General features: G+C 47.1%; 1 protein-coding gene and 1 non-coding gene across 9 annotated transcripts; both read right to left on the bottom strand.

Moving 5' to 3' along the window:
- Positions 1–1,666: 1,666 nt before the first annotated feature.
- PABPC4 (poly(A) binding protein cytoplasmic 4) lies at positions 1,667–15,854 on the bottom strand. 8 transcript variants are annotated; one of them, XM_070368353.1, is made up of 16 exons: positions 14,770–15,854; positions 11,895–12,088; positions 11,055–11,170; positions 9,686–9,825; positions 9,258–9,352; positions 8,462–8,599; positions 7,837–7,932; positions 5,829–6,101; positions 5,407–5,479; positions 5,126–5,245; positions 4,538–4,624; positions 4,313–4,443; positions 3,105–3,198; positions 2,852–2,982; positions 2,484–2,586; positions 1,667–1,977 (listed from the first exon to the last, which is right to left on the bottom strand). In XM_070368353.1, exons 1-15 carry the CDS (start codon positions 14,960–14,962, stop codon positions 2,497–2,499), a joined length of 1,971 nt encoding a protein of 656 aa, XP_070224454.1. In that variant the 5' UTR covers positions 14,963–15,854; the 3' UTR covers positions 1,667–1,977; positions 2,484–2,496. The 8 variants fall into 8 exon arrangements, with proteins under 8 accessions (XP_070224454.1, XP_070224456.1, XP_070224453.1 ...); XM_070368355.1 differs by having other exon boundaries at positions 5,174–5,245; XM_070368352.1 differs by having other exon boundaries at positions 5,392–5,479; positions 14,770–15,853.
- On the bottom strand, positions 7,433–7,567 carry LOC138987346 (small nucleolar RNA SNORA55). Its single transcript, XR_011463831.1, has one exon. It is a non-coding gene; the product is annotated as a small nucleolar RNA SNORA55 (small nucleolar RNA).
- Positions 15,855–27,835: the final 11,981 nt, after the last annotated feature.

The raw sequence follows: 27,835 nt of genomic DNA, 5'->3' as shown, positions 1-27,835 counted from the left end.
CGATGCTGTAAAGAGCAATATTGCATAGGAACCTGGAATGTTAGGTCCATGAATCAAGGCAACTTCGAAGTGGTCAAACAGGAGATGGCAAGAGTGAACATCGACATTTTAGGAATCAGTGAACTAAAATGCACTGGAATGGGTGAATTTAACTCTACTACTGCGGGCAAGAATCACTTAGAAGAAATGGAGCAGCCATCATAGTCAACACTAGAGTCCAAAATGCAGTACTTGGATGCAATCTCAAAAACAGAATGATCTGTTTGTTTCCAAGGGAAACCATTCAGTATCACAGTAATCCAAGTCTATGCCCCGAGCAGCAACGCTGAAAAAGCTGAAGTTGAACCTATGAAGACCTACAAGACCTTCTAGAACTAACACCCCCAAAAGTCTTTTTCATTATAGGGGACTGGAATGCAAAAGTAGAAGTCAAGAAATACCTGGAGTAAGAGGCAAATTTGGCCTTGGAGAACAGAATGAAGCAGGGCAAGGGCTAATAGAAATTTGCAAAGAGAACGCACTGGTTATAGCAAATACCCTCTTCCAATAACAAAAGAGAAGACTCTACACATGGATATCACCAGCTGGTCAACAGCAAAATCAGATTATATTCTTTGCAGCCGAAGATGGAGAAGCTCTAAACAGTCAGCAGAAACAAGATGGGGCGTTGACTGTGGCTTAGATCATGAACTCCTTATTGCCAAATTCAGACTTAAAAGAAAGTAGGGAAAAACCACTAGACCACTCAGGTATGACCTAAATAAAGTCCCTTACAATTATACAGTGGAAGTGAGAAACAGATTCAAGGGATTAGATCTGATAGAGTGCCTGATGAACTATGAACAGAGGCTTGTGACACTGCACAGGAGACAGGGATCAAGCCCATCCCTAAGAAAAAGAAATGCAAAAAAGCAAAATGGCTGTCTGAGGAGGCCTTACAAATAGCTGTGAAAAGAAGAGAAGTGAAAAGCAAAGGAGAAAAGGAAAGATATAAGTATCTGAATGCAGAGTTCCAAAGAATAGTAAGGAGAGATAAGAAAGCCTTCCTCAGTCATCAGTGTAAAGAAATAGAGGAAAACAATAGAATGGGAAAGACTAGAGATCTCTTCAAGAAAATTAGAGACACCAAGGGAACATTTCATGCAAAGATGGGCTCAATAAAGGACAGAAATGGTATGGACCTAACAGAAGCAGAAGGTATTAAGAAGAGGGGACAAGAATACACAGAAGAACTATACAAAAAAAATCTTCATGACCCAGATAATCATGATGGTGTGATCACTCATCTAGAGCCAGACATCCTGGAATGCGAAGTCAAGTGGGTCTTAGGAAGCATCGCTATGAACAAAGCTAGTGGAGGTGATAGAATTCCAGTTGAGCTATTCCAAATCCTGAAAGATGATGCTGTGGAAGTGCTGCACTCAATATGCCAGCAAATTTGGAAAACTCAGCAGTGGCCACAGGACTGGAAAAGGTCAGTTTTCATTCCAATCCCAAAGACTTCTGTTTACATCCTTCCATAATAGAACACAAGGGGACAGTCCTACACACCTTGTTAACCCAGAACAATCTGCTCACAGAACTTCATTTGACCTTATTTACATCCAAAAGTTGTTTTCAGCAAACACTGGAATTTACAGAAAACTATAGTCTGAGAAAAACAGAGTCAGTTTTATGGAGATTTTTTTCTTTATTGAGAAACTTAAGACTTGGGTACATCAAATAAAACCAATTTCTGGGGGGAAAAAAGCAAAACCCACAATAGAAAAAAAAGTTAACACTGTCTGGGCCACATCAGAACCCAGAGAATATATTCTTTAAATTGAAAAATTCTAGGTGCTTCATAATTGACCTTTTGATACAAAATGACCTATTAAATTTGCAATTGTGGTTCTTGGTGTTGAGGTCCATAGGACAAGCTAGGAAGTCTTCAAACCTTGAGCTGAATTCCATGAGGGTTTATTTGGCTTTTGAATCCTGAAAAGCAAAGCGCCAACACAATAAATACATAATCAAAAAAACCTCAGAGACTCCCAGAAATCTCTTACAGAAACACAGCAGAGTAGGGTTTCTCAGCCTTGGTGCCCACTGACATTCTGGCCCAGATAATTCTGTTGGGGATATTCCTGTGTATCTTAGGCTATTTAGCTGCATCCCTGCCCGCTACTCAATTAGATACCAGTAACACATTCCCATTTTTGACAACCAAAATGTCTCATGTCCTCTGAGGAGGCACCCCTGGTTAAGAACCAGTGACTGTGTGGCTACTGCACGGAAAGCCCCACCTCTGACCTTTCCTGGGCATCCCTACTTCAACTCCAAATGACAGGGCTCAGGCTGTGAACAAGCGGGACAAGCCCTACCATCACTCCAGCCCCGGCCCTCACCGTGGGCTCTTTTCCCCTGCCTCTGCCCATGTTTATCTTTCAGGGGGATATTCAGGAGTTAAAATCATTGCAGAAAAGAAAAATAGCCAAACATACGGTTCGTCCTTGTCTAAGAGGTAGCAGCAGCAACAGCGCCCACCTTCTGAGCAGCTTCTTTCTTGGCATGATGAGCCTGAAGGACCGCCACAGCCTCATCCACCTGTGAGAAATGGCCAGGTGGTCAGTGACATCTGAGGAGAGCTCCTCTGCCCCTCCCTGGAGCCAGGCCCCGTGGGGCGTCTCCTGGTGCTGACCACTTTCCCAGATCCCCACAACCCAGCAGTACTTAGGTCACAGGTGAGGCACCAAGGAAGTGGTCATGGGGGTAGCAGACTCTTCTCTCTGCCACTCCTGGGTGTTCACAGCCGCCCCTCGTCCTCCTGAACCCAGTGAGCAGAGGCCAGAGGATCTGAGAACCCGCTCACCTTGGAGCGGAGAGACTCGGGGGACTCCAGCATGTGCAGCAGCTCTGAGTTGTCGATCTCCAGCAGCATCCCAGTTATCTTCCCAGCCAGGTTCGAGTGCATCGTCTGGATGAGTGGGAACAGACGTTCACCTGTGGGAAGGTATTCCATGAAAAACCCAGTGGAATCCCAGTAGAGGATGGACGCTGGCGTCTAGATCAGTAGTTCAGCCCCCTCCCCATCCCCCACTTCTGCAAGCGCATGGATCCCTCACCCAGCATCTGCTTCTGTTCCTGGGGGGGTGCTGCAGCCAGCATGGAGGCGGTCAGCGGCTCCTGCCCCTGCACGTGGACCGCAGGCTGGGGTGCCTGGGAACCAGGAGAGGCGGCAGGTTAACACACGCAAAGGACAGTGACAGCGGCCATGAGCCCAACCGCTCAAGTCTACTGAGTGAAAGAGGAGATGGACGCAGCTGTCCTTGCTGTCGGGGAACTGACTTCAGTCTTGGACTGAGAGGGAGGAAGAGAGTGGTGTGAGGAAAAAACCAACAACCAATTAAAATGGCACGCTACTCGAAGGCAAGGGAAATGATTACGAAAAACCTACAGTGCGAGGCAGTCATCTACCAAGTAATTTTAATTGACTCAAGGCCAGTGATCATAATTTACCGAAGGCATCAAAGCCTTGATAATAAACAAGGTCCTGTGAACACTGGTATGTGCAGTTGTCTGCTAAAAGTTTTCCTTTAGGGGTGAATTTCAGTAGAAACTGGGTGAAAGGACAGAAATAGCAAAATGCTTATAACTGCATCCTGTACCTCCTTTACTGCACCACCTGTTTATTATATCAAATGCTTGACGACCGTCAACTCACAATGTCAATACCAGTCACAGTCGTTTAAAAGAAGGGCCTTGTAGGCAAAGTTCACATAGGGCCTCCTGGGAAATTTCCCACCTACAGCATGGAGCAGGAGGAAACAAGGCCCAGCAGCACTCCCCCAAGCAAACTGCAGAGTTCTATCACAAGCTCCCTGTCTGACCTCCCTGAGGGGCCCAGCTCGAGAGACAGCAGTTCCAGCTCAGAAACCCTGGGATCCGGGTCCAATTCCTCCAACCCACCCTAATACCTCTGAAGCCAAGCCTTTCATCTGTAAGATGTTCACCCCATTACCTTGCAGAGCAACTAAGGATCAATTCAGCCGCTGGATGTGAAAGTGAAATGGAAGCTCAGAGCTGCGAAAGCCCCTGCACATGGTGAGGAGGAGAGCGGGAAGCAGGCTTCTCCTCCGGGGCATTGCTGAGTCAATTCTCATCAGGAAGAACACCTGCAAGCCCCTTCTCTCCCACTAGAGTCCCCCACAGGACACAGTCCCCCGACACAGAGCAGGCATTTAATACCTAGTAAAGGAATCCAAGCAAGGCAGCTTTGAAATCACAGGGAGAGAGGGGAAGCCCTTCTAGGGTTCTGTTTGGTAGACCTCACCTGCAGGGGCTGGATGGCCGGGTGAGGACTGCGGATGCTGGAGGCATATTTGTAAGGTGCAACAGCCCGAGGAGCAGCAGCAGCAGCAACAGCGGCACGAGGTGCTAAGTTCTGCACAGCTGTGGGAACACCTTAGGAGAAGGACAAGTGAAATTAAAGCCCAACGGTCTGGGCAAAGACCCGTCAAATCCCATCTTTCCCCATTCTCTGTGCATCCAATACCACCTCCAGACTGGCAGCTGTCAGTCAGCCCTTGCTGGGCGGCACCAGCCCCACCAAAGTCCATAGCCAAGCGGTCCGGGCACTCAGACCCTACAACAGACCAGCAAATGCACATCAGTGTTGGCGGCAGACGTCCAACTGGCCACGTCCCACGGAAGGAGCAATTCCAAAGCATGTTCACACAGCACACACGGGGCCACTAGCGCTACTTTCGAGGAAAAGCCAACAGATAACATACAACTCTCGCCACCTCTTGGTTGGAATACAGGACATAAATCTGCAAAGAAGTGCCTTGAATCTCCCAACCCCACCCAAAGAACAGGCTGCCTCTGCAGTCATTCAGCTAACACATTTCTACACTTAAACTTTTTCACACAGAGTCACCGATGAGGCAAAGAATCTTAAAAGGAACCAACAGTCAGAACACAGGTTGTTTTCCTGCTGCTCAAGTACCTACCTAAGCACACAGCTAAGATTACAGAACCAGGACCGGACAACACGGTGAGCCCAACGAACGGACCAACCCTGGGCAGAGCCTAGTCGTCCTGACTCCCTCCTCCCCGGGCCACACTTCAAGGCCAGTTTGCTCACCGACTCTCTGAGCGGTAGTAGGGAGGCCGCGAGAGGCCGGAGCATTACCAGTTGGAGCCAGATGGCGAAGAGCTGGACGAGGCCCAGACTGGCGTATAGCACTTGGCATTCCTTGGAAGCCTTGTGAAGAGACAAGAACCGCACATCACTGGTGAATGACATGGACCAGAACCTAGGTTGTACCCCAGAGCAGGCAGGGAGGGGAGGCGGGGGAGCCCAGGACAGGTACATCCTGGAGGATCAGACCACTGTTCCCCACCACCTACCTTGAGGTCTCCCACCTTGCTGCCAGCGTGGATTAGGCCTCATCTGTGCTAACTGGTTAGGTGTGTAATATGGAGGTCTTCCCTGAGCCTGGAAGAAAGAGCAACCAAGCCCTTTTACTTAAGGACCTGAAGCCACACTAGAGTAGTATCTCATCTCATCTCCGTATCGGGCTCTAGGCTGATTATTTGGGACAGAGGCACTCTCTACTCAAGGGCGTGGGTGAGGGGCAGTCAGATAACAGGGACTCTTCTACTCTACCCCTGCCACTGTGTGTGCACGACCACAAGTAAGTCCTTCCTTGTTTTATCTGAAGGATCTTTACTCTGACATTCTAAAGCTCTAATATCCAAAAGTCCATCTCCCCCACCACTGTGGGCTGTAGGACCAGGTGTTAGCAGGCAGGTTCCAAAGAGGTGTGAACAGACAGCAGACCCACCTGTGGAACTGCTGGCACAAAGTAGCCCCCAGCTGCAGGCTGAAACTGATTTAAGATGGCATTGGCGGGCAGTGCCCTCATCCCGGCCACCCGCTGCATATATTGGTTGGTCAGGTGAGCCTTTCTCTCCTCCTTTCTCTGGGCCAGAGCGACATAAAGTGGCTTGGAGCCCACGATGCGTCCATTCATCTCTGTGACTGCTTTGGTTGCCTCTTCAGGGGATGAGAAGCAGACAAAGCCAAATCCTTTGCTTCTCCCATCCTCCAGCATCACCTACAAAAACAAGACCAGCCACTTAGGACAAAAGTGTCCGTGTGTTAAAACCTGGGCTCCCCACTCTGAGAGTTGCCAGGTCGAGTCAGGGCATCTCAGCCCAGTCCCATGATGGGCCCCAGACCAACTGAGTCACCAAAGGGAGAACCTAAGCATTTTGCTTTTTAGATCCCCAAGTGACTGAAATTCCCAAATACTGTGAGATGCCTAATGGCTGAAGCAGGAACCCAAAGATGTTTTCTGAAACCCAGAGACATAGCTATCTCTGGGAACTCAGAGATCTGGACAGCAGCGTCAAGCAATTTATCTGTAGAACTCATCTGCCTAAGACGTTGGTGAACTGAACTTCAGGAGTTGTAAAATCAATGTGTGCCACCCTCAATTCAATGGGAATAAACACAGCAGAAAGACAACCAGCCAGGAGACAGAGCTGGATTCGAGCCCTGCTCTGTAATCTCTATGCTATACTGCTTAAAGAAAAAAAAAAAAAAGGCGTTTTCCTCGCCTGAGCAGCTCATTTCTTGCTCTTCCCAGCCTCTCTCCTCAGAAGCACTGGGAGCAATGTGACTATGTGGGGTTGGATCATTAGCTCACAGCCTGGAAAATCTCCTAAAGAGGCGCCTGGGGAGTGAAGACTTGTAACCACCCAACAGCTGTCTACCAACAAGGTGGACCAATAATGCATGTGAAAGTCCTATGACATCCTCATCTCGGAAATGACACCCAGCAAACTTCAAGACACAGTGCTTCTGCTCTCTTCTGGCAAATACCATCATGACTCCTGTGCTGGGCAGCTGGAAGAGACTATCTACCATTCATTACACTACTGGGGGCCCATCAAGAGGGTGATAAGAGGGAGGGGGCGAGGAACCGAGGAAATTCCTGAAGGTGGCCTCTGGCCAACACCCTGCTACCACTGATAACGCTCCTGGGCTCTGAGTGACAAGCTAAGGGGCAGGGCAGGGTTGCCAAATCTTAACTGGCCCACTGGCCTCCCTTCTCGTCACCTGAAGGACTCTGTGATGTGGGCTACACCTCTATGAAGTGGGAACAGAGTCCGTATGAGGCTCTGCCCCAAACTTTCAGGCGCCACCAGTTCCTACCACAAACGCTGAGCACTTAGGACATGGTGTGACATCTTCACCTAACCAGTATTCTCTTGCTCCTTATTTTTACAAGGGGGTTTGCACTTACTCCCCCTGGCTAACTCAGTTGATATAATTAACAAGGAAAATCAAGCAAATGCAAAACACAGAAAAACAAACTTTCTACTCTCCTCTCCTTCTTACAAGACCCAATTTGAAAAATCCTCAAAACACCTCCGGTTTGAGAAGTGTGGCAGAGTTGTAGAGACAGGCCCCAAGACAAATGGCTAACAGCCTGTCTGGATTTCCTCTGCTCATACTGTAGCACCATCTGTCCCCACACCAGCACGAAGCAGCAGAGAATGGGAAAGATTCAGGTGCTCTCGGGGGCTGGAAGAGAGGGACTGAGTCAGGTTCACCTCCACACGCCAGGGCCTGGGGGACAGCACAACGTTAACCCAGTGAACTGTCCTTCTCCAGAGCGCATACTCAGATGGTAAGTGAGGCCAGGAGAAACTCCTAGGCCAATGTGGTAGCTACTCTCAGAAATGAACAAAATTCAGATCCTATCCCTTCAATGAAATAAATGCAATAAATTTCTACAGGATTATAACTTCTGTTTTCAATCCCCAAACCTCAGTATCAAATACCTTAGCACTGGTGATTGACCCAAAAGGAGAAAACTCTTTCCTTAACTTCTCGTCATCGATGGTGTCATCCAAGTTCTTAATGTAGAGATTCACCCCCTGAAGCAGAAAGATCTCTGTTATACATGCCCTGAAATTCTGGTTCTCAAAATGTGATCCCCAGACTCGTTAGAAATGCGAATTCTCAGGCAAGCACCTGCCACTGAGGCAGAAGCTGTGCGCCCAGCTCCACGTCCTCCCAAGCTCTGCTGGGGACCCTGATGCAGGGTCTAAGCTGAGGAAGGGCCACCTGAAGACTCGACGGGGCCATCAATGCAGTCCCAGCCTTCCTCACAGCTGCGCAGGCTCGCCACCAGCCCCAGCAGGGCTCGCCTCACCACCATTCCAGACAAATGGCTATCATTTAAGTACACAGAACAGAGTCCCTACACAAATAATTTAAATCTTTGTCCCTGTCCTAGAATTGCTGCTATATCTGGTAGGTATATCCTTTTAAACCTGATGATCTTGGGAGAAATCAGAAGAGCAAACTCGTGGTCCCCAAAGAGAAAGCCTACCAATCAAAGGGTGCTTTTGCCAATACTTTGAGGTACATCCTTGCTGGCAGGCTGGGCTGAGACCACCTCACCTGATAGCGACTAATCCTCTCCTGCTTCAGCTGTTCAAATTTTCGCTTTAACTCGGCCTGCCGCTCCACTTTCTTTTGTGCACGGCCAACGAAAATGACCTTCCCAGTGATTTCTTTTCCATTCATCTCTTCCACAGCCTGAAGAGGAAATACATGACTTTAAACCAAGATGCAGAGGCAGGGGCCTTGCTCTGTAGGTATGTTAAATCCCACCAAATATTCTGAGAGAAAGAAATCTTCCCTATAGGGCTAAAAACTAACTTCCCTCTGAAGTCAGCTAAGCCAATCCAAACCTTCTCATCAGTAAAATAGGGTTAATATTTAAATAGGTCATTGGTCGAGATAATACAGTGAAAAAATCGTACAGCTGTATAAATACAAGCATAGCAGACACGAGCCTAGGCTGATAATTTGGCTGTCACTACATTTCTTGGGTTCTTTCGAGGATACTGAGTGATACTGAGTGTTGAGGGCCTAGCACAACGCTTTCCCCAGAAGTGGCTACTGCTCACAGATCAGCGACTCTGGGCTCTTGGTTCCCTCACCTACACGTGGGAACAAACCCCTGCCTTACACTTTCAACCTACAGGCCTGAAGAGCTGAGGTGACAGGCACATGCCAAATGCTTTGAAAAGTTATGTGAAATGCCTCGGGAAGATAACTCCAGAGCACAGAGACTGCACATAACTACTAGATTCTCAGGGAATGCCAGCTCCACCCTATGTGATGGTAAGACCCTGCCCACACGCTGGGGCCACTCCCTACAAATTTTCCCCAACCCTCATATTACTCTCACCTTATTGGCATCCTCGTGTTTTTCGTAACTCACAAAGCCAAAGCCTTTGGATTTCCCACTGGGATCTCTCATCACCTTGACACTTAGGGTCTTACCTATTGCCAAAGGACAGAACTATTAGTCACAGCATCTCCATCACAGCTCAGAGAGGCTTCTTAGGGAGCTCACTTGACGCTCCTGCTGAGGCCAGAAGGACTCAAGAGGCACCATGCCTGGCCTTCTAATTCTGACCAAGCTGCTGAGATGGTCTTGGGAATGGGACGGAGTAGGATGAAGCCAAGAGCTGAGGCCTGGGCTCTATTCCTATCTACCCTGTGGCCTTTGTCATTAAGGCATTTTACTTCTGGGTCTAGATGCCCTCATGTCTTAAGTAAAAAGATGAATTGCAGGTCTGGTGGGACACAGGCGGGCAAGGGACCCTGACTTACCAAACTGGCTAAATAGCTCTTTCAGATTCTCATCATCAACCTCTTCCCCAAAGTTTTTGATGTAAACATTGGTGAATTCCTTGGCTTTGGCTCCAAGTTCGGCTTCCCGCTCTTTTCGAGACTTGAATCTGCCCACAAACCTATAAAGAAACCATGAAAAATACTCATCACTCAGAGGAACAAAACATGATTTCCAGGGGCCCAAAGGAATGCAGATTAAAGGCTGACAGGAGAGGTTAAAACATGAGTCCCCCTCCAACCACCAAGAGAGCAAGCTCAGAGACGCCCCAACTTCCCAGCAGAAAGAGAAAGAGGCGGGACTATCCTTCGAGGATCAGCCCCAGGGCTCCTGGCTCAGGCCAGGGCCCCTCCTACCACATCACACTGCCTTCGTGAAGAAACCTGATGACCATGTTTTTAAAACGTTCATTTCTGTACATCTATGTAAATGCATAGAAAAGGTCTGGAAGGATACAAACCAAACTGTTAACAGTGGTTAATCCTAGGAATGAGATTGTTGGAGTGAACCAAGAGGCAGCCTTTGTTTTTCACTGTATTCGTTTCGGTGCTGCTTACAGTTAACTGGAAAAGGTACCCTTACATTAAAAATCTTTTAGATTTCTTTCTAGTGATACCTTTGGAAGACCTGACCACTGAGGCAACCCATTCCCTGGTCCATTCAATAACACAATGGACAGAAAAGACTTTTGCTTGTCATAACTAAGATTTATTGTATGGTCCCTTCTCTCTCTGCATGACTTAAATAAGATCACCATCTCTCCACTCTAAAGTAACCACACCAAAGCAACACGGTCTATTATGAACAGCCTTCTGCACCGGGATGAGATTTTTCACTGTTAAAGTGCTACTGTGGAGCCAGCCTAGTATTTTGAAGGCCATTGACTCATAAGTTAGCCAAGTGGAGGGGACAATTTGGCATCAACTCCTAGCGAGTGACCCCACGGACAGACCTGAGTCATGGAAGGTCAAGGTCACATGGCTAGTACACAGCTTCTGGTCAGTCCAGGGCCCTCTCCACTCTGCTGCTGGCCAAGACCCCTGCTCAGAGTGGGCTCAAGAGCTGCCTTCCAGCCAGCCCCTGTTGTCAATGCTCACAAAACCCACAGACGGATGCTTCTAAGGGAGAGGCGGCAGGCAGGCCATGGCTTGGGCTGGAAGCCCACCTTGGCGAGTCAAAAGGGCTGCCATGGCTCAGGCAGGGAGACTCACCAGCCCTGGAGTGGAGAGGTAGGAGCAGGCCACACTTGGGCCGAGAGAACCAGTAGCCGCCTTGTGTGTGCCAGTTTATACCGAGGTGGGGCCACGGCTGGCTCATGCGATGGCTGTCGCTCCGGACTGGGACACTCACACTTTGCGGTCATTGAGGAGCATGCCGTTCATCTTCTCGATGGCCTTGTCGGCAGCCTCCTGGGTCTCGAAGTGGACAAAGGCATAACCCTTAGAGCCGTTCTCATCACACACCACCTGTCAAAGATAAGGCGAGCCACTTCAGCACCACTGCCCAGCTCCAAGGACTCGAGAGCCATGTGGGCTCCTGAGTCTGAGAGGCTTCTAGCCCACCATCCATGGTCAAAAGGAAGGAGATTACAGCAGGTACCTAGTGATGCTCCACTTACAAATGGTAGCCACCATTAGGCTGTGTTCTATTCCAAAAGTTTTATTTCATTAAAAAAATATTTTGATATCTGGGTACAAAACCACAAGGTTACAGAAAGACAAACCATTTTCCAAGCCCACAACAGAATTTCAGTCTAGTGTGGAGTCAGCTATGCAAACCACCACCACACAAGTTGCACAAAATGCCCCCAGAGAAACAGGTGCATGGAGAAGGAAGAGGGTGAATTCATGCTTCTAAAATGACTAAGTACAGCTTCCTGGAGACCAGGCATTGCTCGGGTACTTGCTACCCTCCCCCCCAAGAGAACCTTTTGATGCCTCCCAAAGTTAGGAAACAGGAAGGATATTTCAGGCAAAGGGAAGAATAAACAAAGACAAGAAAGCACCTGCTGGTTTATGCTGGGCTGTGGCACTGAGATTATCTACAGGGAACTTTTAGACTTCTGAGCCATTTCCAGCATTTTGAAAATTATCATACCCAGCCACCCAATTCCAAGGCAATTCCCCACTTAATATTTGTTTTTATGATTCAGTTAATTATTCTGCTGGAAATCATTTAATCAGTGTTTACCTTGCAGGACAGAATGTTCCCAAAAGCAGAAAAAGTATCATAAAGTGCCTTGTTATCTATAGATTTGTCCAGGTTCTTGATGAAGACGTTTCCCACACCAGATTTTCTCAGAGACGGATCCCTCTGAGACCACATGATCCGGATCGGCTTTCCCTTAATTACATCAAAGTTCATGGTGTCCAAGGCCCGCTCAGCTGCAAAACAGAAACACGTTCCTGTCAAGGATATAAAACGCTACCTTGTGTACTTAAATGACTGTCACCATCCCAGGAACAGATAGCTCCAGGACTTTTCAAGGTAAGCACTCTGATACAGGGAATTCTATTAAAATTAAACGACATCCATCTCCTCTAGCCTGCAACACCACTGAGGACAGAAGTTCTAGCGAATCGTCCTCCTGCATGGCAGAAGTCTCAGTGCCTCTGGACTAAGGCAGTTAGACAAGATAATCTAAATGCGTTTATGGCACCAGGATCAAATGATAACACCTTACATTTGATTAAGCTTCATCATCTATAGAGACTCTGCAGCCTATGCAGCCTACTACCCACAGGGAGGGAGATGGAAGAGGTGAAATGATCCATCTTATCAAATGGACAAACTTACGATCAGGACGGCTAAACAGTATAGCTAACTACAGATTAAGAAACTAATGGCCAACTTTCTGATTATTTTTCAGTAACATATTGCATCAGCGTTATCAACTAGCCGTCACTTAGTTTGTAACTCATCTATTGGACGAATGACTAAAAAATCCTGTGAACAATCAACTGGGGAAAATGTGCTATCTGAATTCAGCCCAGTTTCCTCTATTTTTAATTTCTGGGAAAATTCAGACAAAAACCCTTAATTATCAAAACGATGGTCACACATGGAAACATCCTTTGTATTATCAGAATGAGCAGGATGAAACCGCAACACCTCGCTGTCTAAGTTGCCAGTGCACGCAGGCCCTGCACCTGGTGGTTTCTAGGCTATCAAGCCTCCATCTAAGTTCCAGGGAATTCCAGGAATTCCAGATGTCCCAGTGCCCAATCAAGTTCTCAACCCAGTGCTCTGGGATGTTCCTTCACTTCTCAACCAAATCCAGGTACACACCATCTGTCAGCAGAACACTTCTTTTCACTGGCAGTAAATGATTCAGACCCACTTTTCCTGACTTACGCACCGACATCACCCAGAATCTTCTCCTCCACGAAGGGATGGGGGTAGGGGGTGTTACCCCTGCCTCAAGACACCATCTCCCTTAAAACAGGGACAAGATTCCTAACTCTGCCCCTCCACAAGCTCATCTGTCCAGTCAGCCAGCAGAGTAGCTCCTTTTCAGTACTTCCAACCACCTTTCCCACTGTTCTCAGCTAGATTCGTTCAGTATGAGGGAAGGTGGTCAGGGAAAGGGGAGACGGCAGGTCCAAGTCAGCAAATGTCCAGGACAGAAGGGCTCGCTTGTGAGGACTCTGATCCACAGCCTGCGACCCCAAACTGTGTTTCATGAATTAGCAAGGAAGAAGCCCATTTCAACACAGCTCCTGTCTATTTCCAGACAGCACTGCACAAGGCAAGTCGGCTTAGTCTGACAAATCTGGCTGCACTTATTTATAGCAGGGAGAGGTCCTGCAGAGGTATGTGTTGGCAGACACACTAACCAATGGCTTGTGCTACTATCTCTAAGTGACAGGACTTTTGTTCAGAAGAGTCAAGGAGGCTGACAAGAGCCAATGGGCCCACTGCTCCCCCCTAAAAAGGCCACACTTAGCTACTTCCTTGTGCCCTGTGGCCAGAAAAACCCCAGAGCCCACTGAACTGACCGGAGCAGTGCTCAGTCTCTCAAGTCCACTTCTCTGGTCTCAGCTGCATCCTGGGCAAGTGACATTCTGTGGGTTTCACGGACAGTGGACCAAGTGGGGGCAAAAATAGGGACCTGGAGATCCTCTGCCACAGGATGGCTTGTTTCTCCCAGTAATGGTCTGTCTCTACAGTTGTTCCCTTCCGTTCTGGAGTCACGTGCAGCCCCCGATTAGGTTTCTTCTGGCCTCACTCAGGCCAGGCCTGCAGCATACCTCAACATGCTCCAGCCCCCCAGTTAGGGCTGGCAGAGCACTGCACCCACAGTCCCAGCTTCCACAGCCTCCAACCTTCCGCAGTTCCTTTTCCTCTTCAGAAGTCCTATCTTTTTCAGATGAGACGAAGTGAAAGGGTTTTTGACAAGTGTAAAGCACTGTCCACAGGTGAGGTGATAATCCCCAACAGATTAGCGGATTTCCAAGGGGTGCCTCCCTGACTACCTGCGCAACCTGCTCCAAAGCCCAGGGAGCTGGCCTGGCACCACACTCTCCTGGTGCTAACACAAGTGCCTGCTCAAGTTCAACACACAGCATTGTTCCCCTGCTTCCTACCTGCCCTGAAAGATCCATCAGCACAAAACCAAAGACTCTTAAGCTCAGGGTCAAGTGAGGGGAAGGGATAGCAGTTTTGCCATGTAAAATTTTGGAAGAAATTGTGTTTTAATCATCCTACCTTTTCCTCAAGCCTGTGAGGGGCCAGAGCCTGTGGCCAAGGCTCTAACAGAGCAGACCCCCCCAGCCCCCACACGGAATGACAGCAAGTTCCTTCTGGTCCTCCTTGGGCTCCAACACCCCCCTCCTCCCACCACTGATTAGCCCAAGGTCACCCAGTTAGCAAGTGGTGGAAGCAAGACTGAAACTCTAGTCATCTGATGCCAGGACCCCGGGTTCTCAACCCCCGCAGCCAGTCCCCCACTACGGCTTCTGTGCGCTGTGGCAATGCCCCCTCCCCGGGGGTGGGGACCGGCCTGGAGAAGGACCCCCAGGGTCTCCTGAGAGACCACAGGTTTGTGGCCACAGCTTGTACTCACCGTCAGCTGGCTGCTGGAAGTTGACGTAGGCATAACCCAGGGAGCGGCGGGTGATCATATCGCGGCAGACCCGGATGGACAGCACAGGCCCCGCAGGACTGAACTTTTCGTACAGCATGGCCTCGGTGACGTCCGAGTGCAGGTCACCCACGTACAGGGAGGCCATGGGGTAGCTGCTGGCCGCAGCGTTCATCTCCCCAGCCCCCACCACCCCGAGCCCCGCCAGGAGGACTTCTTAAGAGGGACCGCACAGGACAAAGGGGGCTCCGCTCGGAGCCGTGGCCCACGCCGCGGCTCACAGGTGGCAGTGAAGCTCGGAGAAGCTGGGAGTCGGCTCCGAGGGCCGGAGAGGAGTTCGGGGACGGCTCGGACGAGACTGCCAAACCGCAGACAAAAGGCTCTCAAAAACAATATGGCCCTCCCTGGGAGTTTTTAATTTTTCAGCTGTCCTGGTCTGAAGCTCCCAATTTCAAAAAAAAGGAAAAAAATTAAAACGGGGACTCCCCTCCGAATGACAAAAAAATTTCCAGAGGCAACCCAGCGGTGCCCACGGCGGCCTCCGGGACGCGCGTTTCTCTATAAATATAGGCCTCGGGCTCCCGGTGGTTTAAGATTACAGCAGCCCGGGGAAGAGGGAAACCAAATATTTGTCGGTGCCGACTCGGCAAGCCCCGGGCGGCCCGAGCGCGCAGCCGCCTCCCACGCCGGGCCGGCGAAGGGCAGCGCGGACACGTGGTGCGGGGAGGCTGGCGCGCGGGGGGCGAGGGCGGCGGGCGCGGGGCTGCCACGCGGCGCAACCGGGCGGCGGCGCGTGGACGCGGGCGCGCGGGCGGCTCACCACCGGACCGACGGACGGGGACCGACAGACGCCCAGGTGCGGCGGCGGCGGGCAGGCCGGAAGCGTGCGAAAGTGACTTCCCCGCGGTTTCTCCGAAGAGGATTCGTTTTTTTCTTTTTCTTTCTCTCTCTTTTTTTTTAAATTTTAAAGCGTTTTCGGGTTTTTTTTTCTTTTTTTTTTTTTTGTCTTCAGGCTACTAGGCCCGAAAGTGGTGGAGGCTGCGGCGACCCGGGGCGGAGAGAGGCGGCCAGGGGAGCCACCGCTCCATTTATACCCGCCCGCCCCGGGCGCTGCTGGTCGAAGGGCGCCTCGCGACCTGGGCGCAGTCGTGCCCGCCCACTCGGCCCGGGGGCCCGAGGCGGGGCGGCCACACGAGAGCGTCCCGGCGCGGCCGCTTGGCGCCACAGCGACCCCTGGCGCTCGGAGGACCGCTCCGCTGGGGCCTCTGCCGGACCCAAGCGCCGCTTTCCCTACGGAAGGCTGGAGTGTAAACCACCCGCTCGTCTGTGACTAGAACGTAAGGATAATGTCACCCGCTCGCGCGCATCATGTTTGTAATCAATGTCTTGCCGAAGTGTAAAATAAAGATGATATAAAGTACATTATAGTTACATAATAGGTGCTCCATGTACATGATTGGGCCCAAATAAAGAAGCTTTTAGATTACTGGGACCTAAAGGTAATGGAGAAGGAAATGGCAAGCCACTCCAGTATCCTTGCCTGGAGAATCCCTTGGACGGAGGAGCCTGGTAGGCTACAGTCCACGTGGCGGCAAAGAGTCGGACACGACTGAGCGACTTTTACTTTAAAGGTAGAAGCATCGGGAACACGACAGCTACTCCTGCAGTAGTACCCGTGGGTGATGAGATGCTCTGGAAAGATGAACAAATTTTGGAAAAGCTTCAATAAAACAAGATACAGTCATCCCTCTATTTACAAGGTTGTGGTCTTCCTGGAAATTTAGTTGATATTTAAGGACACAGAATCTGTTCTGTTCCCATGTAAAAGGGAGTCACAGTCTAAGATCTAATCGTTATAAAAAGATTTTTCCTCTGTATGAGGATCCAGCAGGTCCTTTGAAAGTCATGCAGTACATGGGACAAATCTACTCCATGTGGGACTGTCCCTGTGGACATGGTGTTGTAAGATATAATCCCTTCTTCCATAAATACCAGGAACCACCTCACTGTCACTGTGATCATTGATTTGATTAAATGAATGAAGAGATAATAGTATTTATATATTTACTCAAAGAAATGGGCTCACTCTATGTCAACACCAGATAAAGGTGCTAGTGGATACCGTGGCGGACAAGGCAGATGAAGTCCCTCTCTCCCTCTTGACATTTATACTCTAGGTAGTGTATTAAATCAAGAAACATTTATGGAGCACTCCATCTTTAGATAGATCCCCTCCTGAGGGAAGCCTTCCTAGACCACCAAGTCGTTTAAAGTAGCTTACCAGCACTGTACATCCCAGCACACCATTCTGTCTTCTTATCTTCAAGGCTCACTATCTGGAATCATGTCATTCACATATGTGTTTGCCTGTTTGGTTTGTTTCCCACTATAAGAATGCTTCATGAGAGCAGAAACATGGACCGGTACCTATATGGCACATACTAAATAATAAATATCTGTTAAACAAATGAATACCATAAGCAAAGCTTGCATAGTCCCTAACCTTGTGTAGCTATCTAGTGGGGAACTTACTACCTGTGTGACCTTGAACAAGCTAGTTTACATCTCTGACTCAGATTTCCAATCTGTAAGCAAATTAATGGGCTTTCATGGTGCCTCAGACGGTAAAGAATCCACTTGCAATGCAGGAGACCTGTGTTCAATCCCTAGGTTGGGAAGATCCCCTGGGGAAGGGAATGGCAACCCATTCCAGTATTGATGCCTGGAGAATTCCATAGACAGAGGAGCCTGGTGGGCTATACTCCACGAGGTCGCAGAGTCAGATATGACTGAGCAATTCAGGGTGGGAACACAGCCCCATCCATCGGCAGAAAATTGGATTAAATATTTACTGAGCATGGCCTTGCCCACCAGAACAAGACCCAGTTTTCTGCACAGCCAGTTCCTCCCATCAGGAAGCTTGCACAAGCCTTTTATCCTCATCCATCAGAGGGCAGACAGAATAAAAACCACAAACACAAAAAACTAACCAAAATGATCACATAGATCACAACTTTGTATAACTTAGTAAAACTATGAGCCATGCCACGTAGGGCCACCCAAGATGGACCGGTCATGGTGGAGAGTTCCGACAAAACATGGTCCCCTGCAGAAGGGAATGGCAAACCACTTCAGCATTCTTGCCTTGAGAACCCCATGAACAGTATGAAAAGGCAAAAAGATACGACACTGAAAGATGAACTCCCCAGGTCAGTAGATGTCCAATATGCTACTGGAGAAGAGTAGAGAAATGGCTCCAGAAGGAATGAAGAGGCTGAGCTAAAGTGGAAACGATCCCCAGTTGTGGATTTGTCTGGTGGTGAAAGTAAAGTCCAATGATACAGGAACATGGAATGTTAGGTCCATGAATCAAAGTAAATTGGAAGTGGTGAAAGGAGACAGCAAGAGTGAACATTGACATTTTAGGAATCAGTGAACTAAAATGGACAGATATGGACGAATTTAATTCAGATGACCATTATATCTACTACTGTGGGAAAGAATCTCTTAGAAGAAACAGAGTAGCCCTCACAGTCAACAGAAGAATCTGAAATGTAGTGCTTGGGTGCAATCTCAAAAACGAAAAGGCAAACCATTCAACATCACAGCAATCCAAGGCTATGCTCCCACCACTAATGCCGAAGAAACTGAAGTTGAACAGTTCTATGAAGATCTATAAGACCTTCTAGAGCTAATACCAAAAAAAAAAAAGTCCTTTTCATCATAGGGGATTGGAATGCAAAAGTAGGAAGTCAAGGGATACCTGAAATAACAGGCAAGTTTGGCCTTGGAGTACAAAATGGAGCAGGGCAAAGGCTAACAGAGTTTTGCCAAGAGAACACACTGGTCAAAGAAAACAGCCTCTTCTAACAACACAAGAGATGACGCTACACATGGACATCACCAAAATCAGAGTAATTATATTCTTTGCAGCTGAAGAAGGAGATATAGAGCTATACAGTCAGCAAAAACAAGACTGGGAGCTGATTGTGGCTCAGATCATGAACTCCTTCTTGCAAAATTCAGACTTAAATTGAAGAAAGTAGGGAAAACCACTATGCTATTCAGGCATGACCTAAATCAAATCTCTTATGATAATACAGTGGAAGTGACAAATAGATTCAAGGGATTAGATCTGATAGAGTGCCTGAAGAACTATGGATGAAGGTTCATAACATGGTACAGGAGGCAGTGATCAAAATCATCCCCAAGAAAAAGAAATGCAAAAAGGCAAAATGGTTGTCTGAGGAGGCCTTACAAATAGCTGAGAAAAGAAAAGAGGTGAAAGGCAAAGGAGAAAAGGAAAGATATACCCACCTGAATACAGAGTTCCAAAAAATAGCAAAGATACATAAAGCCTCCCTAAGTGAACAACGAAGAAAAATAGAGGAAAACAACAGAATGGGAAAGACTGGAGAGCTCTTCAGGAAAATTAGAGATACCAAGGGAACATTTCATGCAGAGATGGGCTCGATAAAGGACAGAAACAGCAAGGACCTAACAGAAGAAAAAGATATTAAGAAGAGGTGGCAAGAATACACAGAAGAACTGTACAAAAAAATGTCTTAATGATAACCATGATGGTGTGATCACTCACCTAGAGCCAGACATCCTAGAGTGTGAAGTCCAGTGGGCCTTAGGAACAAAGCTAGTGGAGGTGATGGAATTGCAGCTGAACTATTTCAAATCCTAAAAGATGATGTGGTTAAAGTGCTGCACTCAATATGTCAGCAAATTTGGAAAACTCAACAGTAGACACAGGACTGGAAAAGGTCAGTTTTCATTCCAATCCCAAAGAAGAGCAATGTCAAAAAATGTTCAAATTACCACACAGTTGCACTCATTTCATGTGCTAGCAAAGTAATTGTTCAAAATCCTTCAAGATATGCTTCAACAGTGTGTGAACCAAGAACTTCCAGATGTACAAGCTGGATTTAGAAAAGACAGAGGACCCAGAGATCAAATTTCCAACATCCACTGGATCATAGAAAAAGCAGGGGAATTCCAGAAAAACATCTACTCCTGCTTTGTTGACTATGAGAAAGCCTTTGACTGTGTGGATCACAACAAACTGTGGAAAATTCTTAGATCTGGGAATACCGGACCACCTCACCTGTCTCCTGAGAAAACCTGTATGCAAGTCGAGAAGCAACAGTTAGAATCGGACATGGAACGCTGGACTGGTTCAAAATTGGGAAAGGAATAAGTCAAGGCTGTATATTGTTACCCTGCTTATTTAACTTACATACATAGTACATCATGAGAAATGCCAGGCTGGATGAAGTTCAAGCTGGAATCAAGATTGCTGGAAGAAATATCAATAACCTCAGATATGCAGATGACACCACCCTAATGGCAGAAAGCGAAGAACTAAAGAGCCTCTTGATGAAGGTGAAAGAGGAGAATGAAAAGGCTCAACATTCAAGAAACTAAGATCATGGCATCGGTCCCATCACTTCACGGCAAATAGATGGGGAAACAATGGAAACAGTGACAGACTTTATTTTCTCATGCTACAGAATCACTGTGGGTGGTGACTACAGCCATGAAATTAAAAGACACTTGCTCCTTGAAAGAGAAGTGATGACCAACCTAGACAGCATATTAAAAAGCAGAGACATCACTTTGCTGACAAAGGTCTGTCTATGCTTTGTCTGTAGTCAAAGCTATGGTTTTTCCAGTAGTCCTGTATGGATGTGAGAGTTGGACCATGAAGAAGGCTGAACACCAAAGAATTGATGCTTTTGAACTGTGGTGCTGGAGAAGACTCTTGAGAGTCTCTTGGACCTCAAGGAGATCAAACCAGTCAATCCTAAAGGAAATCAGTTCTGAATGTTCTTTGGAAGGACTGATGCTGAAGCCGAAGCTCCAATACTTTGGCAGCCTGATATGAAAAGACCCTGATGCTGAGAAAGATTTCAGGCAGGAGGAGAAGGGGATAAGAGAGGATGAGATGGTTGGATGGCATCACTGACTCAATAGACATGAGTTTGAGCAAGCTCCGGGAGAGAGTGAAGAAAAAGAAGACCTGGTGTGCTGCAGTCCATAGGGTCGCAAAGAGCTGGACACAACTTAGTGACTGAACAGCAAAGTACACTAATAAAGGTGCTTACTTAGTAAGGTTTTCATGACAATACACATAAATACACATGAATCGCTTGTGTAAATGATAATTATTATTATCAAGCTACATTTGTACTGAGAAGAGAGGAGAGTTACCTAAGTGAAGACAGGAAGAACAGCTTGTGCAAAGGCCCTGAGAAAGAATGGACTGGAGTGGAGTCTGAAGGACAGACTGGTGCTGTGAGAGGTGGGCAAGACAGCCTGCTCTAGGAGATTTGAACCGTTTTGGACTTTATCCTGAGATCAAAGGGCAGAGCTAAAGGATTTTAAGAGAGAGCTGCCTTGGTTCAAATTACATTTCTTAAAAAACCTTTTGGGAACTTCCCTGGTGGTCCCATGGTTAAGAATCCACCTTGCAATGCAGGGGACACAAGTTGGATCCCTGATGTGGGAGCTAAGATCCCACATGCCATGGAGCAACTAAGCCCGCCTGCCGTAATCACAGAGTCTGTGCCGCTAAGCAATATCTTGCATGGCACAATGAAGATCCCAAGTCTGCAGCTAAGATGAGATGCAGCCAAATAAATTAACTAATTAAAAAAAAACCCTTTTGGGCTACAGAATATAAAAGGATTAGAGGGTGATTGCAAGGAAGAGACTTGGGAGGTGAGGGCCACTAACGTGGTGGCCGTGGCAATGGAGAAAGTGACTTGATTAAAAAAAAATTTAGTCAGTCTAATCTGTGACTAGTCAGATGTGATAACTGAGAGAATAAGAGTCAAAGAAAATAAAAAAAGAATTCTGGGAAAATGGGGAAAAAAAATTTAGATTCCTCACATGTCAATACAAGGATATCACTTAATAATAAGTCTTAGAGGGACGCAAAGCCACCAGAGGAGACTTTTGGATTCCAGGCCTGCAAAATCCAAACAGGACTGGGTCAGGGTCTGGTCAGATGGGTAGAGGCTGCACAAATGACCAGACTGGTGATCAGGAAGGAGGCCTGAGCACATCAGTGCAAATCTACCTTTCCTGGAATGGGAAGGGGTGCGATTTTTTTTTCACTGGGGCAGAACTTACTCTCAGGGGGTCTATACTTGATAGATGGTATGATGTGTCAAGAGAAAGAATGAGTCCAGGGTGGGAGGAGGAAGGGAAAAAAAAACTTGATGGTGACGACATGGCTGCAGGGGAGGTCTCTGCAACTGAGGATTCTGTAGTACAGCAGAATGTCAGAGCTTTGCTTTCTGGAGTCATTCATTTGTCATTTAATCAAGGTCATGTGGCATTTCTAAGAGTCAGGCTTGCTCTGTTCCTGGTGCTGGGGACAACCTGTGAGCTAAACATTCACAGAATGTCCTGCCCATACGAAGGAGAGAGATAAAAAAGCAACCAAATATGTGTGTGTATGGAACTTGTGAAAAGTGCTTTGAATCTAGAAACTTTTTGAGGGTAAGAGCAGGGGAAACCCAGCCCCATCCTCCCAGCAGGAGATCATTCCACCTACAAAAGCTCCATTTCCTATAAGCAACAAAGGCTCTGCCTCTCAGGAAGGAAGACCCTTCCTCATCCACAGACAGGGTCTCTGAGATCATGGAGGTTTGGTTCAGGCAAAAGACGAAACGCACAACTTCGGACCATCGTCCCATCTGCGGGCCTCCTCCATCGTGTGATGGGCTCAGCCGGCCCTTTAAGGAAGAGGGACGTAGAATCTGCCAATAAAGGGAGGATGTTCTTTCCTTTCTGTCTTTCCAGGGAAAACTTCCTGGAGCTGAACCTTTAACAGAAGGTGGTGTTTTGTAAGGTAGAAATGGAATGGAGGCCAGGAAATCATTCGACAGACAAAAGTCCAGTGATGCATAAAACATCTACTTGTTTAGTAATGAAGTTTGGGCCTCAGTTTCCTCACTGATAGAATAGAAATGTATGAGATAATATAGATAAACTTTGTACACAGTACCAGGCATACAAAGAGCGTTTGGTAGACAGTGGATAATACAATACTGTATTATTACAACATGACATTTTCAAGGTTGCTATGAGTGGCCCAGTGAGGCTAGAACTTGGAGTGTGTGTGTGTGTGTGTGTGTGTGTGTGTATGTGTGTGGTAGGGAAGGGAACTGCAAAATAAAGTTGAAATCTTTCAGAGGTTTTGAATACCATTCTGGAGTGTAGCATTTTCCAGGAGTAATTGATCCAATGAAGACTATTATTTGGAAATAATGACATTAATAGCTAATGCCACGTGGTATTTTCTACACCCTAGGCACTACTCTACACTCTGTAGAGTAGCTGGCCAAGATCAAAACACTGACAAGCGTGGGTTGAGGCCTAAGTTTTTTCTTGCTCTAAATCTCGTGCAATCTAGCATAGCACAGGCAGATCTCATTTTACTGCACTTTGCTTTCGCAGACACTGTGTTTTTTACAAACTGAAGATTCGAGGCACTCCTACATCAAGCGAGCCTATCAGTGCCATCTTTCCAATGGCCTTTGCTCACTTCGTCTGTCTTTCACATGTTGGCCATTCTCACAATATTTCGCATTTTTTCATCAGTATTGTATGTTAAGGTGGTCTGTGAACAGTGATCTTTGATATCATTATGGCCAAAAGATTATATGATATGCTGATGGTTAGCAATTTTTTAGCAATAAAGTACTTTTTTTCTTAGCAATAATGTACTTTTTGATTAAAGGTAGGTATATTGTTCTTTTCTTTCTTTTTTTGAATTTTTGGCCATGCTGTGGGGCTTGGTGGATCTCAGTTCCCCAGTCAGGAATCGAACCTGGGCCACGGCAGTGAACACCTGGCATCCTAACCACTAGGCCATCAGGGAACGCCTGGCACTGTTCTTTTAGACATAATGCTATTGCACATCTGACTACAGTATAGTGTAAAAATAAATATTTTGTATGTACTGAGAGACCAAAAAAATTCACGTGACTGGCTTTATCGTGAGACTTGCTTTATTGCAGTGGTCTGGAACAGAACCCACCGTTATCTCCAAAATCTGCCTATACTAATCCCGGTAACTAACGTGTATTGAGGCTTACACATATTATTTCACTTAATGTTCACAACAGTCATAGAAAGTCAGCGCTATCATCCATCAATATGCAGATGAGGGAACTGAGGCGTGGGAGAATGAGTGACTTGTCCGTGGCCTGATCACTGGTAGCTGGTGGGACACTGGGAGCCATGGAAATGTGCCAACCGAATTCCTTCTGGAGAGCCTGCTGTGGGGTGCACTTGATTGACAGCTGCTGTCCCTTTGGCTCCACCATGGTGTTCACGAGGGGCCACAGCCAATGACAAACGTGGTGGAGGTATGAGTGCTGGCCTATTGCTGCCTGGTATGAAACTCTTCTACTGGGTGTCCTTGGCTTGAGGACTCACCATCTATCTAGCCAAGATTCTCTCAAAGCTGTAGTGTGAAGCTCTTCCTACCCAGTCCTTCCTTCCTGCTCTCCCAGCAGGTATCAGATCTGCAACCTGGTGTGAAGGCTCTCCACACCCATCTCCTTTATCCTTCATTGACATTTTCCTGATAAATCTCTTGCATACTTAATCCCATCTTAGTGTCTGCTTCTTGAAGGACTAACAGACAGAACACATGTTATAGATTCTCAACAATCCTGTCTCTTGTGGATGACCCCTGAGGTTGACAAAGCAGTTCACACACACTGATTATTTTGTGTTGACAAGAAACATGTCCAGCAATGGGTTTCTCTGGTGGCTCAGTGGTAAAGAATCCACCTGCAATGCCAGAGACATGAGTTTGATCCCTGGATAGGGAAGATTCCCCAGAGGAGGGCATGGTAACCCACTCCAGTATTCTCGCCTGGAGAATCCCATGGACAGAGGAGCCTGGTGGGCTACAGTCCATAGCGCTGCAAGGAGTCAGACATGACTGAGCGACCAAGGACACATGTACATGCTGACTCCTCATTTGATATCTCTGATTTTGGAAAGAACTCACCCACCCACCACTCACCCACAAAAAGAGGTGATCTTGGTGGCTAACGGGATTAAAGGCATGTGGATGCCTTGTATGAGAAAGAACCCAATTTCCCTGCCCAATGGGTAGAAATCCTCTGTATCTCTCAATAACACCTGAGAGCTTCCTAGCAATGTAGCACCTCAAGCCCCACTCCCTGCCTACTGAACTGCTGCTGCTGCTAAGTCGATTCAGTCGTGTCCAACTCTGTTCGACCCAAGAGACGGCAGCCCACCAGGCTCCCCCGTCCCTGGGATTCTCCAGGCAAGAACACTGGAGTGGGTTGCCATTTCCTTCTCCAATGCACGAAAGTGAAAAGTGAAAGTGAAGTTGCTCAGTCGTGTCCGACTCTTCGAGACCCCATGGACTGCAGCCTACCAGGCTCTTCCGCCCATGGGATTTTCCAGGCAAGAGTACTAGAATCTGCATTTTATCAAGATCGCCATTAAAATTTGAGAAGCTATATACTGTTGTGCCTACCCACCACCACTCTGCTCTGCCCAGGGCCCAGGCCCTTGGAATATCCATACAATTCAATATTATTCAGATAATAATAAAAAAATAGTAATAATGTACTGTTACATGCTACAACATGAAAGAACCTTGAAAACATCATGCTAAGTGAAAGAACCAGTCACAAAAGACACCATATTGTAGGATTTCATTTACATGAAATGTCCAGAAGAAGCAAATCCGTAGAGACAGAAAGTGCATTGGTGGTACCTAGGGCTAGGAGATGGAGGTGGGTGGGAGGAAATGGGGGATGACTGCTAAGGGATAAGGGGTTTCATTTTGGGGTGATGAAAAATATTCTAGACTTGATTTTGATGATGGTTGCACAACTCTATACTCAAAACAATTAAATTGCACACTTTAAACGGGTGAATTGCATGAGTTGTGAATTATAGCTCAGTGAAGCTGGGATATATGTAAGAGGGTCTGGCCTCAAAGAATTGTTATGAGAACTCAATAGCACACTCATGTGTGTAGAGCTTTGGTTCTGCAAGAGTAGCTACTGTGGAGGAGACACAGACCCTGTCGTTGAGTGGCTCATAGTCTGGTGAAAGAAATGATAAAGGCATAAGAAATAAAAAAATCCAGAAATGAATGGACAATGATCTCTAAATTAGGCACACATACCATGTTGGGCAGATCATAAGACAGAAGTAACTTGCCTATTCGTCCTTCCAGCCATCCATCCATGCATCCATCCACCCAGTAATTGCTTGATACCTATTATAAGCTGGATATGGGGAGCAGAGATGAATAGTATAAGTAGGCACACAAACATATACATTTCGTCACAGTACGGTAAATGCCTTGGAGAAGACACAGTGTAAGTCCAAGATGGGTGTAACTGACTAACTAAAAAGAGAAAAGTTCTCTCCAAAAGGGGACAGCTGGGCCCTTCTCTTTGTTTCTGCTATACCTACTTATCATTTCAAACTAAAGAGCAATGCTTGCTTATTGAAATAAGCCAAATTGTAAGGAACAGAATAAAGATGAAGGCAAATTTCCCTCTCCCCAGTGAAATCATGGTTTTGTGAATTCCTTCTATACTTTCTCTCTGTGGTCACACAAATGTGTATCTACTTAGCACTGTGTCATGTGTGACCTGTCATACACAGATCAACCCAGGTAGATCTAACTTACTCCTTGTCAGTAAGAGTGAACCATAATTCCTCAAACATTCTCTACCCACAAACACACAGTGTTTCCAGGTTGGCTGCTGCTGCTAAGTCGCTTCAGTCGTGTCCGACTCTGCGAGACCCCATAGAAGGCAGCCCACCAGGCTCCTCCGTCCCTGGGATTCTCCAGGCAAGAACACTGGAGTGGGTTGCCATTTCCTTCTCCAGTGCATGAAAGTGAAAACTGAAAATGAAGTTGCTCAGTCGTGTCTGACTCCTAGCGACCGCAAAGACAGCAGCCCACCAGGCTCCTCCGTCCATGGGATTTTCCAGGCAAGAGTACTGGAGTGGGGTGCCATTGCCTTCTCCGTTCCAGGTTGGAGCCATGATAAAATATTGCATAAACAACTTGACCTTAATTAGCAGGGCTTTTAATTTGACTGAACAGAGTCTCAAAAGGATTACAAGGGTCAACGAGTACATGTATTTTAAGTTTTAAGAGGCACTACCAGGGTTTTCTAAAAGCTTTCTTTAATTCAGTCTCCCAAGAGAAATGTATGAAAAGGCCCAGTTCTCTGCATCTGTGCCAGTTCTGAATGTTATCAATTTAAAACATTTTCCTCAAGCTGATAGGCAAAATGGTATCTCTTTGTTGTGCTGTTGATGCTACTAGGGTTACTGCCTTTTCATATGGTTATTGACATTTCCATGTCTTTATTTGGGAGGTGACTGAGCCTGGCTTTGAACTAAGTAAATGGCATTTAGAAAGCAAATGGGATCCTTAGCAGAAGACATTCCATGCAGAGGGTCTATGCAAAGAGCTGCGGAGGAAATCTGTTGAGAGAATTATGAGTGGTTTAATGTCAAAAACTTTTCAGGATGATGAGAATGGCAGGAAATAAAACGATGAAATGGCAGGGTATATGTGGGGCTTCCCTGGGGGTCCAGTGGTCAACACTCTGAGTTTCCACTGCAAGGGATGTGGGTTCGATCCCTGGTCAGGGAATTAAAATCCCACAAGGTGAAAGGTATGGAGAAAAAAGAAAAAAAAACAATTGAGAGGAAATGAAAATGGACATACCTTAAAAAAACTGGGTAGGGCTTCCCAGTGTCGCAGTGTCGATAGGTGTTGCAGTGGGAAAGAATCTGCCTGCCAAACAAGAGACTCTAGGTCCATCCCTGGGTTGGGAAGATTCTCCATTCTCCAGAGTAGGAAACGGCAATCCACTCCAGTATTCTTGCCTGGGAAATCCCACGCACAGAGGAATCTGACAGGCTACAGTTCATGGGATTGCAAAGAATTGGACATGACTTATCGACAAGATAACAGCAACAATAACAGATCAATCTGGGCTTCCCT

The sequence above is a fragment of the Bos mutus genome, chromosome 3 (genome assembly GCF_027580195.1).
Source record: "Bos mutus isolate GX-2022 chromosome 3, NWIPB_WYAK_1.1, whole genome shotgun sequence".
Classification (NCBI taxonomy): Eukaryota; Metazoa; Chordata; class Mammalia; order Artiodactyla; family Bovidae; genus Bos; species Bos mutus.
The sequence above is the reverse complement of the archived record's forward strand: the minus strand, read 5'-3'. Positions and strand labels throughout refer to the sequence as shown.

Bases quoted from the DNA above. Each gene is read 5' to 3' on its own strand.
- PABPC4 (XM_070368352.1), bottom strand. From the start codon at position 14,962: ATGAACGCTGCGGCCAGCAGCTACCCCATGGCCTCCCTGTACGTGGGT. The intron at 5,246-5,391 runs GTAGGTGGTGGG...TCTCTTCACAAG, and splicing joins GCAAGGTGGGAGACCTCAAG to GCTTCCAAGGAATGCCAAGT. The intron at 2,983-3,104 runs GTGAGGGATCCA...ACCTTCCCACAG, and splicing joins GGAACAGAAGCAGATGCTGG to GTGAACGTCTGTTCCCACTC.